We start from the raw sequence: 19,236 nt of genomic DNA, 5'->3' as shown, positions 1-19,236 counted from the left end.
GTGGTAGTTCAGTGAAATTTCGTTCGTTGGAGTGCCTTGGATTCTTACAGGTAATCGTAGAGTACATTCTTGCAACATTTACCATATTTTAGCGGCACGAGTGGGGCCGGAAATCGATCGCAGTTCCCACAGCGTTTCACATAGGACCGGGCTGAGCAGGCGCTCCCGAGCTTGTTCTCAGTGTCCCTAGTCTAACCGACCCACTTTGTCTTTGGTATGATTTGGTCCTATAACATCATTTAGCACGTAAAGACAACGCCGGCGAAAAAATGCCTCAGGCGAGTGCCTAACATTCGATTAAAGTCGGCAACCGAACATCTCTGGGTCACCAAAGGGCCATCAAGGGGTGCGAGGAGTATCTAAGTTGCTACCAGGGTGGTCCATAGGTTGGGGCTGCGGAGGCCGGTGTGTGCAGAGGTTCTTCACAAGTCAAATCGACTCTGCAATCAGGATGCCGGCCGTTCACTATACGATTGAAAGTCGATCTAAGCAGTCGGCATTCGGAGGGCACAGTGGACTCCCGACCAGCAGAGCAGTCTCGATTTGAGCTTTAGAGGCCAATTGCCTCTTTAGTCTCGTGGAGGAACGGCCAATGCATATTAAATAACGGCACGTTCTTTGCACTTATTTCTCCCGATTCGAGTGCCAAATACTTGGAAATTTCTGCGAGCAGGCACGAAAGACGTCGCGCGAAATGTTACAAAACGAGAAGTGTCGACCACGCGTTGTCGTTAGTAGATCATGCGTCTATTAACGCGATAGTGTTAAGGAGCCCGTGTCGCCCAAAATCCGGCGTCGGCAGCTGCGTTGGCGCTCCGTGTCCGACGTCGGACGTCGCATCAGCAAAATGATTTTCGAACCCGACATACCCAGGCCTTTCATTTAATGCAAGGAATTCACTTAACTAATTCGTTTTCTGAAGTTAAAATACGTGAAAAAATCGTAAATTATGACTTACACACAGCCTGCAGACATGATAGCTGTCGGATTGTAATTTGTGTATACGAGAAAACATAATTATCTTACGCAAAAACTCAAAGAAACCAGTTTTCCAGCATTTCTGCCATTCAAAAACCAGCCGAGGCGTCCACCATTAGCGCGCGCCGGCGCCCGGGGGTCTCGGGGGCCGCGGAGTGGTGCGCAGGCCGGTTCCTTGTATGACATACAGTTGGGACTCGACTCCGTCGCATCGCGCTCCACGCAAGAGGCAGCGTTTCTACGAGAAAGCCCACCTAATTGCGTAGCATTCGCGGCCCGCGTTTTCCGGTAAACTTTACGGCTACATACGCTCCAGTTCCCGGGAATCGTGAGGAGTAGTCAGGAATCTTTGAATGCTATGGCGTTCCACTCTTAAAGGCGAAGTTTAAGCGTCCTCCAAAACATTTAAAGGATTGCTGATTTTCATATAGTTCAATCCCATAATTTAGGTGTACTCACGTGGATGTGTGGTCCATATCTCCTGTGTCTAAACAACAGTAAAGAAGGAACTGAAGTTGGGAAATCGGCTAAATGTTCTTGTCTTGGTTGTCATATTACGCATCTAGCATATTGTGGCAAATTTTTATGTGCGTCTACTTCAACTGGGTAAGATAAACTTTAATTAAACATTCCTCTCAAATTTTGCGGCTGCGCAAAGCTATATCTTCATCATCATCAGCCTATTTTATGTCCAATGCCGGATGAAAGCCTCTTGCAGCGATCTCCCATTATGATGTCTTTCGCTAGCTGATTCCATGTTTCGCCCACAAATTTTCTACACCCCACCTCATGTTTCGCTATTCTCGACTGCGCTTCCCTTCCCTTGGCAACCATTATGTAACGCTGATTGATCCCCATCTAGGCTCCCTATGTGTTACATTGCTTGTCTCGGCAGCTTCATTTTAGAGCACATCTCTTAGGCCCCCATCCCTGGGTTGAGCGTCAATGTCCCGCGGGGTTACCACGCGAACGCGCTCGTGCCACTGCTCGCGCGTTCCTCGTCTTCTTCCACAGCTGCCTCACACTACACACATCATACCAGCGTTCCCATACTGTCTCGCCCTCTGCGAAGGTGTTGACGGCCCTGGCCCACTGCTAGTCGGTGCGACAATTTTGGTCTTTCAGTTCTTTGCCACAATATTGCCGCGAGACAGAAGTTTGTCGCATTAGGCCGGTATCGATGAAGAAGACGTAGAGGTTCCTCCTCGCCGTCTTGGCTCCTGTGACTCCCGTGCTGTTGGCCTTACTTGTAAATATTTGTAAGTGGACGTTTTCTGGACAACCTTTCTGGGGGAGGTGTTGTGTACGCTACCTGTTCATCACCATCACCCCAGCACGGAACTGCGAAGTGGTCGCCGCGTTGTTCCTTCGGCGACGACCACTCAAGCTCCCACCGCACCAGAACTTACCGCGCCGCAGCCAACCCAACTGTCTGTCATTTTATCGCTTCCGAAAAATCCAGGCACGTTCTGTGGCACAGATAATGTGGACGTCGAGGATTGAATTTTATGGTACGAGCGTGTCAGCAAACAGAACCGGTGGGACGGTACCTTTATGCTGGCAAATATGGTATTTTATCTCAAGGCAACGGCACGCGTCTGTTACGAGACGCATGAGCACGATCTCACCACCTGCGCAAATTAAAACTGAACGACTTGTTTTGCAAGCTCTTGGGTCGTCAGCTAGCCGCTGAGAAAGAACTTGGCTCTCGGGCGCAGTCATCTACTGAATCATACATTTACTCAATTATACATCGACTGAATCCTAGAGCGCTTTCCCGCAAAGTAAGACGGTAACATGTCCGAAGCTGTCAAGGTCGGGCACATACTCAAAGGTATCGCCGACGAAACCTCTTGGTGTTCAGGAGCTGTGCTACCATGGACACCATCGTTAAAGAGTGTCGGCGATTCAAACAAGCAAATTCCCGCCGTATCGCCCAGCAATTCATCAGGCTCCCTAGTACTGCCGCAGCGCCATCGCGCGAAGAACAGTCACAGATTTTACGATCACCTGGGGCGCTTTAACGTAAAACTTTCCTAAAGGAAAGTTCCAGAGGTCTTGAAAGGCACCAGTTATTACTCTAACTCTTTGAAACGCTCGGAGCATGCTCTCGGTGCCACTTCCTCATCTTTCCTTGTGACAGCTCACGCTCGGAGTAGCCTTAGACCGCCCTATCTCAAGGACCGGCACACATATTTCAGCACTCCTTTAATACGCAGCAGTTGTGCGGCGTTGTGCTGACTTTGTCGTCATCCAAGGTAATAATTGCAATGCATGCTCACTGACCTGGAGAGGCAAAGCAGAAGAGTGGGTCTAAAAATTAATCTGCAGAAAACTAAAGTAATGTTTGACAGTCTCGGAAGAAAACAGCAATTTACAATGGATAGCGAGGCACTGGAAGTGGCAAGGGAATACATCTACTTAGGGCAGGTAGTGACGGCGGATCCGGATCATGCGACGGAAATAATCAGAAGAATAAGAAAGGGCTGGAGTGCGTTTGGCAGGCATTCTCAGATAATGAACAGCAGGTTGTTAATATCCCTCAAGAGAAAAGTATTTAACAGCTGTGTCTTACCAGTGTTCACGTACGGGCAGAAACCTGGTGGCTTACGAAAAGGGTTCTACTTAAATTGAGGACGACGCAACGACCTATGGAAAGAAGAATGATAGGTGCAACGTAAAGGGATAAGAAAAGGGCAGATTGGGTGAGCGAACAAACGCGAGTTAATGATATCTTAGTTGAAATCAAGAAAAAGAAATGAGCTTGGGCAGGACATTTAATGAGGAGGGAAGATAACCGGTGGTCATTAAGGTTTACGGACTGGATTCCAAGGGAAGGGAAGCGTAGCAGGGTGCGGCAGAAAGTTAGGTGGGCGGATGAGATTAAGAAATTTGCAGGGACAACATGGCCACAATTAGTACTTGACCGGGGTAGTTGGAGACGTATGGGAGAGGCCTTTGCGCTACAATGGGCGTAACCAGGCTGATGATGATGATGATGATGATGATCATGAATCTCCAACAAGATAGTCGACAGAAAGGGTTTAACTCCCCAAAGACAGCTGGTTGATTGTTTCATTTGTAAATTGGGGTAAGCCTCCCAATAAATTAACAAAGACAGTTAAGAGTACAAATGATAGTGTACATAATGAAAAAACTATGCTGTCCTGTCACTATGGATAGAGAGTGTGCTTCAAATTTTAAGTTCATCGTTCATCACGACTTCTCTACTGCGACATGGTGTTGGTGCAACTGACAAACATTAAGACCATGTTATTCTAGCATGGTTGAATAGTAGAGACATAGGAATACGAAATTTACCAATTATAAAAGCTCCACTTATTTTGCCCTAGATAGGAGATGATGACGCTTTCCGCGGGTGCTCGTAACCTACTTGCTGTGAACAAAGAATATATGCAAAATCCCACGTATATTTGTTGCGTTAAGGTTTTATGATGTAGAAATACAACAGAAAAACGAAAACTGCGGTAGAGAATTTGGGTCCTATTGTTTGAAGGATATGCGCATGAATCATAACACTGTATAGAAGCCCCCGGGCCCCACCCCCGCTACATAAAACAGCGCAGTTTTGAAACAGTAATTTGGCCGTGTATTTCGAGCAAAAGCGCAGTTTCCATTGCAGCCTTCAAAACGAAATTTGCAGGGCCTTCATGGCACTGCCTTAATATAAGTAGGCACAGGACTGTGATTCTTTATTAGCTTCTTACCACTCCTGCTGTTCAATGAATGTCTCCAGCATCAAATGCTCGTAGCTGAGCTGTCATTGGTAGCATCGTTTACTGAGGGAGATTCGCTACCTTCTGGACTGCTTTCCGTTGCCGCACCACCCCCTGTAGTGTCTGTGTCTGTGGAGTGAGAATTTGTAGCTGCATCTGTATCCTGTACTGGCGCACTCTCCGCGGTGGCGTCACTTGTGGGTGTCTCTTCTGCACCCTCTGTTGGAAGCTCGCCTGTTTCAATCTCAGTTGCCGTCCCTGCTTCTCCATCAGAGGTACTTGTATCCGCAGTAGTATCCGTGGCACCTTCTGAAACGTTCTCATTCGTAGCAGATTCCGGTGTGGCTACCGGTGTCGAGACATCTGCTTGTATCTCAGTCGAGCTGTCTGATGCGATGTCATTTGTTACTGCATTGGTGACCTCCGTAGCCTCTTCGCTAGGCGGCAATGTGCTCAGTGGAGTCGTCGAAGCGTCTGTTACAGAGGAGGTGTCTGCATCTTCCGAACCAGATGTCGTTGCTTCTGTTGCTGGAGGTGGTGGCGGAAGAGGTGGCGGATTGTGCGGTCGGTGGTGATGTCCGGGTGAACCATTACCGTGAATATTCTTCCAGATGCCAGGTGGCTGTGAGGTCAATGTGATTACCATTTATTACACTCAAGAAAAGCACTAACGACTTACTGTTTTCTACAGTATGCATTCTAGACTTTTCTTTCTCAAACGAAAAATAAGTTTTCATGAAAGGCGGTAAAAAAGTTTTTTCTGGATAAGCCAATTACTAATGTGGGCTCAATTATTGTACGTACTGCCATTAAGTATTTTAAAGCAAATATGCTGATGAGACGTACAAAAATTTTCTTAGTGGCTACAATGATGTAATTTGGCTCGTACCATCAGTCTAATTTTACCGCGATCACCAGAACTCTGACAGAACCCCTCTTGCAATCAATGCAGACTTTAAGGCTACTAGCATTATCGCGACACACGGAATTCCCAACGCCGAAACATGGCGTACGACATACCATATCAGATGTAGTGTTTATGCGTGAAAACATTCCATGTGCGTTTTATTTTGAGCAAAGTGTCATATCTGCTATGAATGCGTGAAAAGAAAAGTTTCGTTTCACTAGTTTTAGTTTGTTAAGGAAGACAGTTCATGCTGAAAGATTATCTTAATGTAGCACAAATCACGTGCCTGCGCTGTCGCGCTGATTTGTTCAACCATTATATGCATTCATGGCGTGGGCGTTTGGTGTTGGCTGTGACATAATACTTGGGTCGTACAGGATGATCCAAGAAAAAAAAAAACACGTTTTCGCAGCCACTAACACTCCTGCTCGCTGTTCAGTCAAACAGGGGAGCATGCAGGGTTATCCAAATGGCGCGTAGCTACCACCACTGAATGACAGCATTTTGCGTGTGTAATATGGCAATATTGAATGTGTGTATAAAAAAAATAATTTAGGTGAGCTCTTTTCTAAAACGATCAGACTTATCATTTTTCTGAGAGCCGTGCTAGAGCAGTGAAAGCAGGTCGAGTCACACGCATAGTGGGGCTTCAATGACCATACTAGTGCGAATGTTAAATGGATAACTGCATGATGGATTGATAATTGCCCTCTAACAACTATAATTGATTATTCCATAAGGAATGCTCACGGACATCGGAAACATAGGAACACCGGACACAGCTTTCCGCTGTTTTTTCTTCATTGCGCAATGCTTGTTATGTTCATGAGTTGAACACTCGTTGAACGTTTTCGGCAACGTTTCGATTTAGTTTCTTTTAAAAGACCAAAATAGCGCTATTTTAGTGGCAGGGCTCGATACGTGACTTTTGTTTCTTGCATCAGTTAACCATTCATTACCGTTAAAACTCTTTCTATTCACTTTCAGTTACGTACCAGAGTACGCACGCAACAGCCAACAGCGAGAAACCTTAGATTGTAAATAAGTCCCCCATTCGACGAATACAAGGGCACAAGTTTACTTGGCGAAATGGCCTAACAGTTTTCCAGCTGACTTTTCTTTTTCCTCTACTTCACGGCATATATTCGTGAAAAATCTTTGAGGACACCTAAGCACTTCTTATGAGTTGTCAATGCAAAAGCATTAACGTCCAATTCAGCTCTGCTAGCCGGTCCTTCAAGTTATGAACTCCTCGCGTGCAAGCGAGTGTGCTGAGATGCTTGGTGCGTTTTGATTTGACCTTAGCAAGGCACATTTCTAACTCAGGCGATAGCTTGCTTGGACAAGAAACACGCGGATAACACAGGCTTGCGATAGCGAGAGCGAGGGTGACGTGGCGTCGCGGCGATGGCCTCTTCCCTCACGCAAGACCTGGGGCGCTATGGGAAAAGCAAGTGTTCCCTTTCGCCCGCTGTGCTCCGTCGAGCCGCGCTCGTGGCATGGCGTCACAGCCAATGGGAATTCAGGTGCTATTCCATTGCTACAGACGCCGGACGCCAGAATTTTCGCTCAACGAGCTATTTGACGCTTTCTAATCAAAAACCTTTGATGCAGCGATGTATGCGGTAATATGAAAACTGCAATTTGAGGTTGTTCAAAACCCTCATGGCCTAACAGCCTTTGCTTGCGTACGGAAACGGCGGAAGAATAAAAAATAAGCACGCACTCTAAGGCCACAGGAAGCAATGAACGCTGGATACCAATACATTGAATGCGAGCTCACGAAACAAAATAACAAAATAATGTTCTGAATATGAGTGGACAAGCCCTGGCCTCACATATAAAAAGAAAGTTAACTAAGCCTAACACTTTGTATTTGAAATCTAATGGCATACAAAAGAACGAAAGTAATACGAACCATAGGGCTTGTACAAAATGAATTACAGTTTTTTTTGCGGAATATATCGTCGCAGCACAGCACGGCAGGTCATGATTTCACATGTTGTACTTCTCCCACATGGTCGGTGTATCCTACTAAACAGTTCATTGGCGCAACTCTTAAACACAAAGACGAATACGTTTAGTATGTAAATGTTTTTGTACAAATGAGTTGCAACCAGAAGTCAAGCTCAGCAAAACAGTATGGCTAAATTCAAAGCGCGACCTGCTTGAAAACAGAATAAGGCACAAGAAAAGACAAAACGCTGCTTCCTGTCAGAAGTGAAAAAGGCTGCGTCGGTATGGAAGCAAGGCTTAGCCTGTGTCCCAGCAGTTCAAGCTCTGAATTTAGCCATGTTTTAATACCGACTCACCAAATTTTTCCCTTTGATGAAAACAGTATTCATGAGCATGTCTAGAAGACATGTTCTTTGTTAATCTACTGCTATTGAGGATGTTGTGGTCCTTAAGGTAGAAGCTTTTAGGTATCTCGGTGGGGCAGGTTCTCCAGGGTCAACCTTGGAATGCCGATATGACAAAGTCATGCGTCCCCTTCAGGCAAAACTTTGCCAGCCCTCAGGCATAACTTAGAAAGTGCTGCACCAGAGGTTAAACGCTTAGTTTATAAATTTTTTATAGCTATTAATAAATACATGAAAATTGTGTGGGATCGCATACTCCGACTAACCGGGAAAATCCACACATAATTTCGACTGGCTACCTGGTTTATAGTTAACAAGTTTATCTTTCCTCGGTGAGATATAGAATCACCTACGAAAGACTAATGTAGTTCCATATTATGCACCTCCAGTTATAATATTATCCACAAATTATGCGGTCATTAAGGCTGGTCAGAGTTCGCGGCACCTCCATATAGTGGTTTACTCCCTTTCCGCAATGGAGCGAGACGACTGTTGGAATAGTACTTTTTCCTACACTAATTGCAGAATAGAAGAGTGTTGTGGGAGGCTCTCACTGTCGCACTGTAAGACGTGCAATACGTCACGTGCAGACCTCCATCACATTACACAGCAATACCACAATGCTAAAATAAATACCCCCGAGCAGTGGGAGGCTATATTGTTCAAAAAATTCCCAGGAGAACAGCTCTGGGCTGTCGGGCTGGCTGAGCATGCCGCTACGGTTTAAGACCCGGCCCACGTTTCAAGGAAAGGAGAGCTTTATTGCACTATCCTCCCGACTCCTCCGCTCCCCTTTTGAAACCAGCAACAACTAATCCATAAATATATATATATATATATATATATATATATATTGTCGCGGATAAACGCGCACAGAGGAGAGGGAGACGTTCTTCAAGAACAGGATAACCTTTTCAACAATAAACGGTACAGAGGCACGCCTTCTTCGTCCTCGCCCAATCTCCGCCACCCACTAGACGGAGCCTCTTCATGCCCTCATCGTCGTTCTCTTCAGTTTAAAATAGACGCATCATTTGTCCATCCCTGAAAGAGCATCGCCCCGATGCTAAACCAGAAATATCACTCGCGGAAGTAAGGCCCTCTGGATTAGTTATTGGCTCACATACGGCTTCATGCTGACAACGCGCACAAGTTCAGGACACTATGAGCGGCGCCGCGTCCAATTGGGACTATCGGGAACGACCTTGTACGTGAGATCACCGAGTCGCCGCAATACTCGATAAGGTTTGAAGTATCGCCTTAACAGTTTCTCGGAGAGGCCTCGTTTCCGTATGGGTGTCGAAACCCACACTCTGTCGTCGACTTCAAAGCTTAATATTCTACGGTGGCGATCATAGAGGCCCGCGTCGTCGTCTTGCTGCTGGCCGATCATAAAGCGCGCGAGTTGCCGAGCCTCTTCTGCGCGTTGCGTAAACACATCGCCGTCCGTGTCAGCGTCGTCAAAGTCTTGTGGAAGCATCACATCCAACATCGTTCGTACATACCCTCCGTGAACAAGGGTGAACGGAGTCATGCGCGTCGTCTCTTGTTTCGCCGTGTTATAGGCAAAGGTGATATGTCATCCCAATTTTTATGTTCGACATCCACGTACATTGAGAGCATGTCTTCAATTGTTTTCTTTAGGCGCTCTGCTAATGTATTGGCTTGTGGATGGTAGGTGGTTGACTTCCGATGAGCCATTCCACTTAGCAGCAAGACCTGATCTAAAAGTGCAGCCGTGAATGCGCTTCGTCGATCTGTTATGATGACGGTTGGTGCGCCGTGTCGCAACACGACATGCTCAATGGAAAATCGCGCCACCTCGGCTGCTGTACTTCTCTGGATTGCCTTTGTTTCAGTGTAACGTGTAAAATAGTCATTTGCGACGATAACAAAGCGATCGCCTGCAGTAGAAGTAGGAAGTGGGCCCAAAATATCCAATCCAATTTGATCAAATGGTGTTCGAGGAACCTGGACGGGCTGTAGGAGGCCGGCTGGTTTCGACAGAGGCGACTTGCGCCTCTGGTAGTCGAGGCAAGTGCGAACGTGATGCTTCACGGCGGTGGTAAGTCTCGCCCGGTAGTACCTTTGTGGCACTCTGGCCATCGTTCTTCTGTAGTCTAGGGGACCAGAAGTCACCTCGTTGTGACAGGCTTGAAGTACTTCCGTGCAAAGAGCCGCAGGAATGACAAGCAGATAGGGGGACCCGGCCGAATAAAAGTTTCTTTTGTAAAGTACTTTGGCTCGCAAACAAAAATGACAACAGTCCTCTTGCGAAATCTCGAGGGCGTTCGGCAGATCTGCCCTCTAGGTAATTGATGAGTTCAAGCAACTCAAGGTCATCCCGTTGTGGTTGCGCGATGGCAGATGCGTCCAGAACACAAATAAATGCTAAGCCTTCTTCTTCGAGAGGAGCAAATGACTCAATCGCCGATCGAAAGAGGCAGTCAGCATCCGCATTCCTTTTCCCCGACTTGTACATGATAGTCATGTCAAAGTTTTGCAGCCTTAGCCTCCAACGCTCCAGACGTCCCGAAGGATCTTTAAGGTTTCTCAGCCAACACAGTGAATGGTGGTCCCTGATAACTGTGAAGTGGCAGCCATACAATTATGGGCGAAATTTCGTAACTGCCCATACCACCGCGAGGCATTCTTTCTCAGTTTTGGAGTAATTAGCCTCTGTGCGTGAAAGTGGTTTACTTGCATAGGCAAGCACTCTTTGTGTGTCCTCTTGCCGCTGCGCAAGAACAACTCCTAAGCCAACATTGCTGGCATCAGTGTGGAGCAATGTAGGAGCGGTCTCCACAAAGTGAGCAAGCACTGGAGGCGCCTGGAACCGTTGCCGCAAGTCGTTGAATGCACCTTGCTCGTCGTCGCCCCATACAAAAGCGACGTCGTCTCTTGTGAGGCGAGTTAACGGCGACACCATTTGAGCAAAGCCTGCAATAACCCGCCGGTAATAGGCACACAGGCTGAGGAAGCGCCTGACAGCCTTTTTATTGGATGGTACGAGAAACTATGCGACGGCGGCAATTTTTTCGGAATCCGGGTGGACACCTGCGTGGCTGACGACGCGACCAAAACACTGTAGCTCTGCAAAGCCAAAGTGGCACTTCTCCAGTTTCAAGGTAAGCCCGTTGGACCGGATCAACTGCAGAACCTCTTCAAGCCGTTCGAGGTGTTCTTCAAATGTTGCGGCGAACACGATGACGTCGTCGAGGTACAGTAAGCAGGTTTTCCACTTCAGGCCTGAAAGCACAGCATCCAAGAGGCGTTGGAACGTAGCAGGGGCAGAGCACAAGCCGAAAGGCAAGACCTTAAATTTGTATAGGCCGTCTGCTGTCACAAAAGCAGTTTTCTCACCCTGTCTCGGGTCTACCTCAATTTGGCAATATCCGCTTTTTAAATCGATTGAAGGGAAGTAACGTGCGTGTCGACGCCTGTCGAGTGAATCGTCTATCCGGGTAAGAGGGTACACGTCTTTGCCAGCTAATTTAGTTTTCAGTAGTCCACACAGAAGCGCAAGCTGCCGTCTTTCTTTCTTGAGTAGAACTACAGGAGATACCCACGGGCTCATTGATGGTTGGATCACGTCGTCTTCAAGCATTTTTGTCACTTGTTGTATGACTTCATGATGTCTGGGAGCAACACGCTAAGGATTTTGGTGAATCGGCCTTGCCGTATCCTCTGTAATTATACGGCGCTTTGTTAGAGCTGCCCGACCGATGCTGGACGTCGACGCAAAGCAGTCGCTGAATTTGGCCAGTAACGTAAGAAGCTGTTCTCGTTCGTGCGGCGATATAGCAGTGCTGACGTCAAATACAGGAGCAGGGTCTTGCATAGGCGCTTCTTCGAATAGTGAACAGCAGTCGTGGACATCCGCAACACTGGCCAAATAAGCCACAGCCGTGCCCTTTGGAAGGTGCCGTCGCTCTGCGCTAAAATTTGTTAGCAACTGGTTCGTGCGTCCGTCGGTGACGTTTATGATTCCTCGTGCCGCCAAAATACCACGAGTGAACAAATACGCGGTTATTTGGTCGGCAACGCCTTCGCAATGAAAAGTTTCGTCACAGGCTACCGAAAGAAGGGTACATGATTGAGGTAGGACGACAACGTCGTCTTCTACTAGACGAAAGGAGTGGTGTTGGGGCGATAAGCAATGCACTAAACCAGGATTCTTATAAAACTTTACCATGCTCTCCGGGATGTTAATTACGGCGCCATATTCTTTCAGAAAATCCATTCCAATAATGAGATCCTTACAGCACACAGGAAGAAAGATGAAAGCGGCCACGAAAGAAGAATCCCCGATAATGATTCTAGAAGCACATTTTCCACTAGGCATCAGTAATTGGCCACCTGCCGTCCTTATGTGAGGTCCCGTCTATGGCGTCTTTACTTTCTTCAGGAGGCGGTTGAGTTCCTGACTCGTTATAGAGAAGTCGGCACCAGTGTCGACTAACGCTGTCACCGGCTGCCCATCCACGAAAATGTTGGCGCTCATAATTTCTTCGGTGTTTATCGGCTTCACAGCGTTCTGCAGCGGGAGTGTTCGGAGCTTTTTATTGACGTGCGGCGGCAATGCAAGCTTACTCCCAGAGTTCGCCGCCTTCAGCTTCACGGGCGTGCGCTGGGCGACCTTCGCCCTCGGAGGTCAGCAAAAGTACGTCCAGTGGTGAAGCCATCTGACGTGGAGTGGTTGGAGAGCGCGAACGACGGCCGAAATCGGACTTCATCATTCGGATTCATCATTCGGGTGTGCTATTGGAGGTCCCCGAAAAGCAGTGACGTCGCGGCGTAGCATAAAATCGTCATTCGCACGTCGACCATAGGACCACGTATGATGAGGTCGAAATGATGTGTCGCGATGCCAGCAATTACGCGAAATATGGCCAGCGTTTCCGCTGTGAGAACAAAGTGGTCGCCTATCGACGGTGCGCTATACGTCGGTTCTACGAAACTGCGGCCGTGCCGTAGCGTCGTTTTGCGGCGTTGACCCAGGCGTGGCGAACGACGGCTGGTGGTATTACCCGGAACTCATACAGGCCGTCTGGCATTACCCGGAACGGATACAGGCTGTCTGGTTTGACGAATACGGTCTTTGCGAGGTCCATTCCATCCACGGCAATTAGCCAATATCCAGACCGAATGTCTATCCATAAAAAATCAGTGGCACCGTGGAGACAATCCAGGGCATCGCCAATGCGGGAAGTGTGCATACATCTTTCTTGGTGATCGCTTTTAAATGACGGTAGTCAAATGAGAAACGCCAGCTGTTATCCTTCTTTTTGATGAGAACAACAGGGGAAGCCCACGGGCTAGAAGAGTGTTCAATAATCCCTTTGGCAAGCATTTTGCCAACCTCGGTCTGCATAACTTGTCGCTCTCATGAGGACACCCGGTATGGGTGTCGGCGAACAGGTGCTGCAACGCCGGTATTTATACGATGCTTGACGACCGTAGTTTGACGCAAAGGGCCATCGTTCAGGTCGAAAATGTCGCAGTACGACTCTGGGAGGCCACTGATCCCTGCGGCTTGATGGGCTGAGAGGTCCGGTGCAACCATCTTTGTAAATCGTCGGTCAGGGCAGATGCAAAAGGCGTAGCAGCTGCACTGGTCGAAGACGCCATAACAGATAGAGCGGAATGGTGGCACTCGTGCAACGGCGACAACGTGTAAAGGGAGATGCCTGCAGGAAGTACTTGTGGGCACTGTCTGAAATTTAGGATGGGAAGACATGTCTGATTGTCCGCTACAGAAACGATGGTGTGTGTGAAGGAGACATTGTGAGAAAGGAGGACTGAGCACTGACATAGTCTCCATCAGGTACAGGTGAGCAGGAGACGCTGCTACGATTTCGCACCGAACGATACGTACGACGTTCTTGGAGGAGGTGGGCTCACGCGGTGGACAAATGTCTTCGCACGTCGATGAAGCTGCGGTATTGGGCAGAGGTGTAAATTGTTGAACTATGCGGCGGCTCGTCGCGTCTTCAAAGCGGCGAAATTCGTGAATGATCGCATTGGCTGTTGTTATGTTCTTGTAAACAAACAGGTTAAACATCGGCGTACATCGAGGACGTCCTCGATGTACGCCAAGTAAGATTCAGTGGACGTCTGTGCAAGGGTCCCAATGTCCTTCTTCGCAGCACGTTGGCGGCCAACGGGCTTGCCGAACAAATCTCTAAGCTTCTGTTTGCACTGGTCTCAACTTGTAATCTCTTCTTCGTGTGTCTCGAACCAGACCCGTGTTGTTTTTCTTTAGGTAGATTATATTAGCCAGCATGAACGTGCTATCCCACCTGTTGTGTGCGCTGACCCATTCGTAATTCTGTAGCCAGTCTACATTGACGTCAACGTTGTGAACCCCGGAAAACCTGCCAGGGTCGGGGTCGCGAGGCTGGGCCAGGATGATCGTCCAAGTTACGTCCGCTGTGGAGTGATTACCCAGCAACTCGACCAATGATGTTACGGGAAGAAAGAAGCGTGCGTCTATTCACAGATGGCTTTTAATAGCGGAGCCAACAAGTGTACAGCCGCGATCATCCTAAGCTCTGCTTCGTCATCTCCAAGGCTACCATCAGCGCCCTCTTCTTACCGACTATGACAATATATGTATACATAGATCACAGCTGCTAAAGGCATTTCTTCCATAAAATCAGCAGCGCTGTATTCTGTGACCCTCGTGACCCCCATTTTCTTGCTGTAATGCTTACTTTTAATTTATGTGTTGTGTTCCTGTTATGAATATTCTTTTCGCTCCTTCACGAATATTAAGTAAATTGTCATAACTATATGCATTCATCTCTGTGAGAATAGTGGGACATATTGCAGAGAACAACGATACACGAAGGAAGGAATAATAAAGAAATCACGAATGAAATGCAAGGCCAGTATTGTGCAAAATTTCGCATTATCTGTATTCTAATAATTTTGCGTTATCAGCCACTCATGGCGAAAAAAATCTGGTTTGCTATCATTGGTCGTATTCCTGCTTTTTTATCTTGTTAGCCGATGTGGCTTAATTAACTCGACTTTTCGCATATAGGCGAAATCATATTTCCATATAGCTTCCAGCTCACGTGCTCTGTTGAACCTCCCTCCCCCGCCAGCCTTACTGTTCTGCAAATAATACCACTATTTTCTACGTACTCAGCTGAAAAACTCTTACTTGAAAAATATTGAAATATCAGCTTTCAATAAAAAAGTGTCATAGAGAACGTATTCAGCGTAATATAAAGGAAACAAAACCTCACCATATGTTTGCCAAGAAGCCCAGGAGGCCCAAGAGATCCAGGCGGTCCTCGTCCGGGATGCCACATGAAAGGAAACCCTGCTTTGAATGAAAGCAGTAGTTAGTGTTTAGCAAAATTTCCAACTCCATAATTGTTCAGATGGTTGTCCACAGCAACCATCCCAGGATATAAGACAGTCCAACAGCGTTAAAAGTCACAGCTTGGCTACTGGAAATAACATAAATAATAGTAATGTTACTGTGTCTCTGTACGTGCACAGATTATTCAAGCCTACGTAAGGTGCGAATGGTTTGTTCAGTGCATCGTCAGGAAGTAACGGCGATGCTAGTTGCCTGTGCAGCACCTGCAATAATACTATATATATATATATATATATATATATATATATATACAGTCTAACAGTTAACTTTAACCAAACGCTTAGAAAAGCAGGTACACTACAGGTGTGTAATAACGGGACGCGCATTTCTCTGCCCATTACCTCCAGCAGGATAATCTGCCATGATAATTGTGCCTTGTACCACTGGCATAGTTTATCAGATTCCACTCAAGTGCGGGAAAACTTACATTAGACAGAGCAGCAGGTGCATTATATTAGCCTAAAGGAAGAGAAACTTTCATTTAACAACACCAATGCTTCACATCTAGCGTCACATTGTTTCAATTGCGGTTGTAAACATTTGTTGGAGGACACAAAAATTCTTTCAAGAAACAAATTCCAAACGACACGGGAAATAATCGAGGCATTCCACATCAAAAGATGAGGAGAGACTTGCGTTAGCCATCCATCTTTGTCTGTGTTAGAATGCGAATTTCAGTATCTTCATAACACGCGCGTTATTCTGAAGTAGTGTCTTTTTGTTGTTTCCGCTTTGACTTCCCTACCTCCTGACATATTTAGCTGATGTCTTTATACCTTGTCAATTTCTTATGGTGCGATTTTTTGCAATCACCTATATATATATATATATATATATATATATATATATATATATATATATATATATATATATATATATATATATATATATATATATATACATGTTCATCGCTTGAATTAAAATTTTGTTGAGAGTTAGCGCTCGTCCTGTCTGGTTCTAGTCTGTCTCCGTGTCCCTTCGCGCTACAATCCAAGATAATGTTACCGTACGAACTCGCCGAACTTTCTATCCTTTGGATGATAGTTTTTCTGTGCAATTATCCGAAAAATTTGAAAAGAATAATTGCGTGAAAAAAATAATTCCGCATAACTTAATGGGAATATATCACGGACTAAATCACGCCCTCAATTCGAAAACTAAATATAATTTGATTAGTCCTTTCTAATTATGGGGGTAACTATGCACAATGACTATCCTGGGTGCGGGAAAGCACCGATAACTAGACACCATTTGTCTCATAATCCGCATACTGCCTGTTTTAGTTTCTTTTTAACAATAGGGCTGACGTTGGTCGGGACACCATGTATACCGGTTGACCCACATAACTTTAGCCAAACTTTAAAAATATGCGAGTGCCATGTTACCCATAGTAACGTTGTTTCCCATCGCTTGGGGACACTATAAATATTGTTGCATTCCGACTAATTAAATAAGTAACCCTAATTCTTATACACTCTAAGCGTCCTGAATCAATGAAAAATGTCAATGAGAAAATCATAGAGCAACATCAAAACTCCCATCCCGCTTGTTCTTTGTGCAAGCATGAAAGAAGCCTGCGAATACACGAAAATATTGACGTGTGACTCGCCACTTGCGGCACTTTTTGTGCATTCACATGTTTCTCTAACGCTTGGAAAAAGATATATACATACCACGTACTCTGCAATACAAATCTGGATCCGAAGATCTTATGTTGGTATACAATTGTGACTGATTGTGTAATTAGGCGGAATTTAAATTGTAGTCTGAGCATCTCCAAGCAACCGCCAACAACATTGCCTTGGTTTTGTTTAGCTACGTGGCATTCGCACATTTTTGAAAGCTTGTCTTAACTTAAGGGGGACAACCGGTAATAATGCAGCAATTCACTAGCGACCGCCCTTTATTAAGCACTTTCGATACTACGGCACAGCAAAAAGAAGTGACTCGCATATGACTTTGGTGCCCTTACATTGTAATCTACCGAGCCACGTTGAGTCTCCATGCTAAAATATTGGGCCGTAGCGCTTCTGAATTTCCTCCAAAACAGCATCTTATGCAAATATTCAAGATGAGCGTTCTTTTTTTCATCAATATGACTAAATGCGTCAGAGATCGTATTTGCTATTTCTTTTTTTTTTGCAGTGAACGGGTTGCAGAAACAAAGGTTTTGCCCACACTCACCCCATCCCACAGCAGCAAAGGATACGGTAAGCACGACTGCGCCAGCCTGCATATTTTCTTCCGAGTTCTAAGTAGAATGGAACTCGCCGGCTGAAACGTAGACTGGACCTGTTACTGACAGAGTGTGCGCAACCACTCGCCCTCTGGGAGCTCTGTAAGTTCGTGCGGAGCCACGTGGATACTACAGTTCGTGGAGTTTTCACCATACGGGATTCGTCCGCAAACCTCGTCCGCGCATGTCACACACCTGTGTGCAGCAAACCGTCCGCCTTACCTGGCAACCAAACCAATCTTTCTTTTTTTTTTACGACGGCTAGCATAATAAATTGAGCCTTCCCTCTGGCTGCGAAGCTGAATCTGTCGCTGCAACAGATGGTGAGTGCACCACACGTCAGTGTACAACAACGGAGGAAAAAATTCACATTTCTTGTCACTGTGCAATCTAACATGGTGCTCTCACAGTGCCGACACATGCCAGGCGACTCATGTCTCCACTCCAATTGCAACAAGATGGAGCGGCCACATTTCAGTCAGCTTAGCTAGATGACGCACTTATTCGGCATGAATTTAATACTGCATCATGCACGTGCTCCTGAAAGCACAATTGCAGCCAACTTTTGTAGTAGTTATTTTTACTTAGGTTCTCGCAGCTGAAACTTGGCACAGTACTTAAAAGTGGACGGATCATGCCTGTTAGACGCGAGCAATTATTGGCATCTTTTCTTTTTCTTTATATATGCACAACGAGTTTTCTACTGTATACAGTGTGATATTGCGGATATTTGTGATATTTATATACAGATATGCTTCATACGAAACACATTCTTTATACCGAATGATGCTATATTAAACAGGAGCACATTTCAATTGGACACGCATAAAAGAAAAATAAATGAATCCGTGTATTACGGTCTTGCTTCAACATCTAGGCTCATGGGTAAAGGTAAGATATATATATGTGCTACGTTATATACCAATGACTGCATCAACAGAACAATGTTTCTTTGTGAAACTACTCGAATAATATCGTGTGATTTCTTTATTCTTTTATTAAAGAATTACATGGGAACCCATGAGGTAGTGAATAGGCATTTTGGTGCGGACAAAGAAATGTTTGTGAACGCTTCGCACGCATTCAATATCTCATAGTATTGTTTTTTTTTCTTAAATTAAGCTAGAGTGATAAATGTCTGAACTGTTTTTTTTTCAAATTTTCCCAACGACTACCATGCTTCAGTCGAAACTCCGTAAAATTTTTATGGTGATATCGCAGACTAGCTCTATAATCCTTTTCCAAGCCGTACTATTTCTACGGTAAATCAGGCATTATGCCTGTAATTCAATACACAATATACATTATATTACTGATGATATTAAAATCAAAATATGCCAGGAGAAATAAATACCGCCAATAAGGACTATTCAATGGCGTTTCTCAAAATAAGTAACAAGCTTCTTCGTAATCAGAGATCATTTATTATTGAGGTTAAACGCCTTTATTGGCTAAGTGATCATTTGAACTCAATGACTCTTTTTGTAGCGTTTGCTCATGCGCAGTCTCATGTCAATATAACCTCAGGAGACCCCGCGATTAATTACTGGGCTCATTGTTATTTAATGTTTAATTAATAATCTCGTTCAAGCTTTTAGATACTTTCGGGTGAGAATAACCAA

The 19,236-nt window shown here is 45.7% G+C and overlaps 1 protein-coding gene across 2 annotated transcripts; it reads right to left on the bottom strand.

The window, feature by feature from the left end:
- Positions 1-4,565: 4,565 nt before the first annotated feature.
- Positions 4,566-18,219, bottom strand: LOC126525125 (uncharacterized). 2 transcript variants are annotated; one of them, XM_055067555.2, is made up of 3 exons: positions 17,563-18,219; positions 15,239-15,318; positions 4,566-5,337 (listed from the first exon to the last, which is right to left on the bottom strand). In XM_055067555.2, the coding sequence occupies exons 1-3, from the start codon at positions 17,612-17,614 to the stop codon at positions 4,738-4,740; spliced, it is 732 nt and encodes a 243-aa protein (XP_054923530.2). In that variant the 5' UTR covers positions 17,615-18,219; the 3' UTR covers positions 4,566-4,737. The 2 variants fall into 2 exon arrangements, with proteins under 2 accessions (XP_054923530.2, XP_050029139.2); XM_050173182.3 differs by having other exon boundaries at positions 15,239-15,315; positions 17,563-18,218.
- Positions 18,220-19,236: the final 1,017 nt, after the last annotated feature.

The sequence above is a fragment of the Dermacentor andersoni genome, chromosome 3, assembly GCF_023375885.2.
Source record: "Dermacentor andersoni chromosome 3, qqDerAnde1_hic_scaffold, whole genome shotgun sequence".
Taxonomy (NCBI): domain Eukaryota; kingdom Metazoa; phylum Arthropoda; class Arachnida; order Ixodida; family Ixodidae; genus Dermacentor; species Dermacentor andersoni.
The sequence above is the reverse complement of the archived record's forward strand: the minus strand, read 5'-3'. Positions and strand labels throughout refer to the sequence as shown.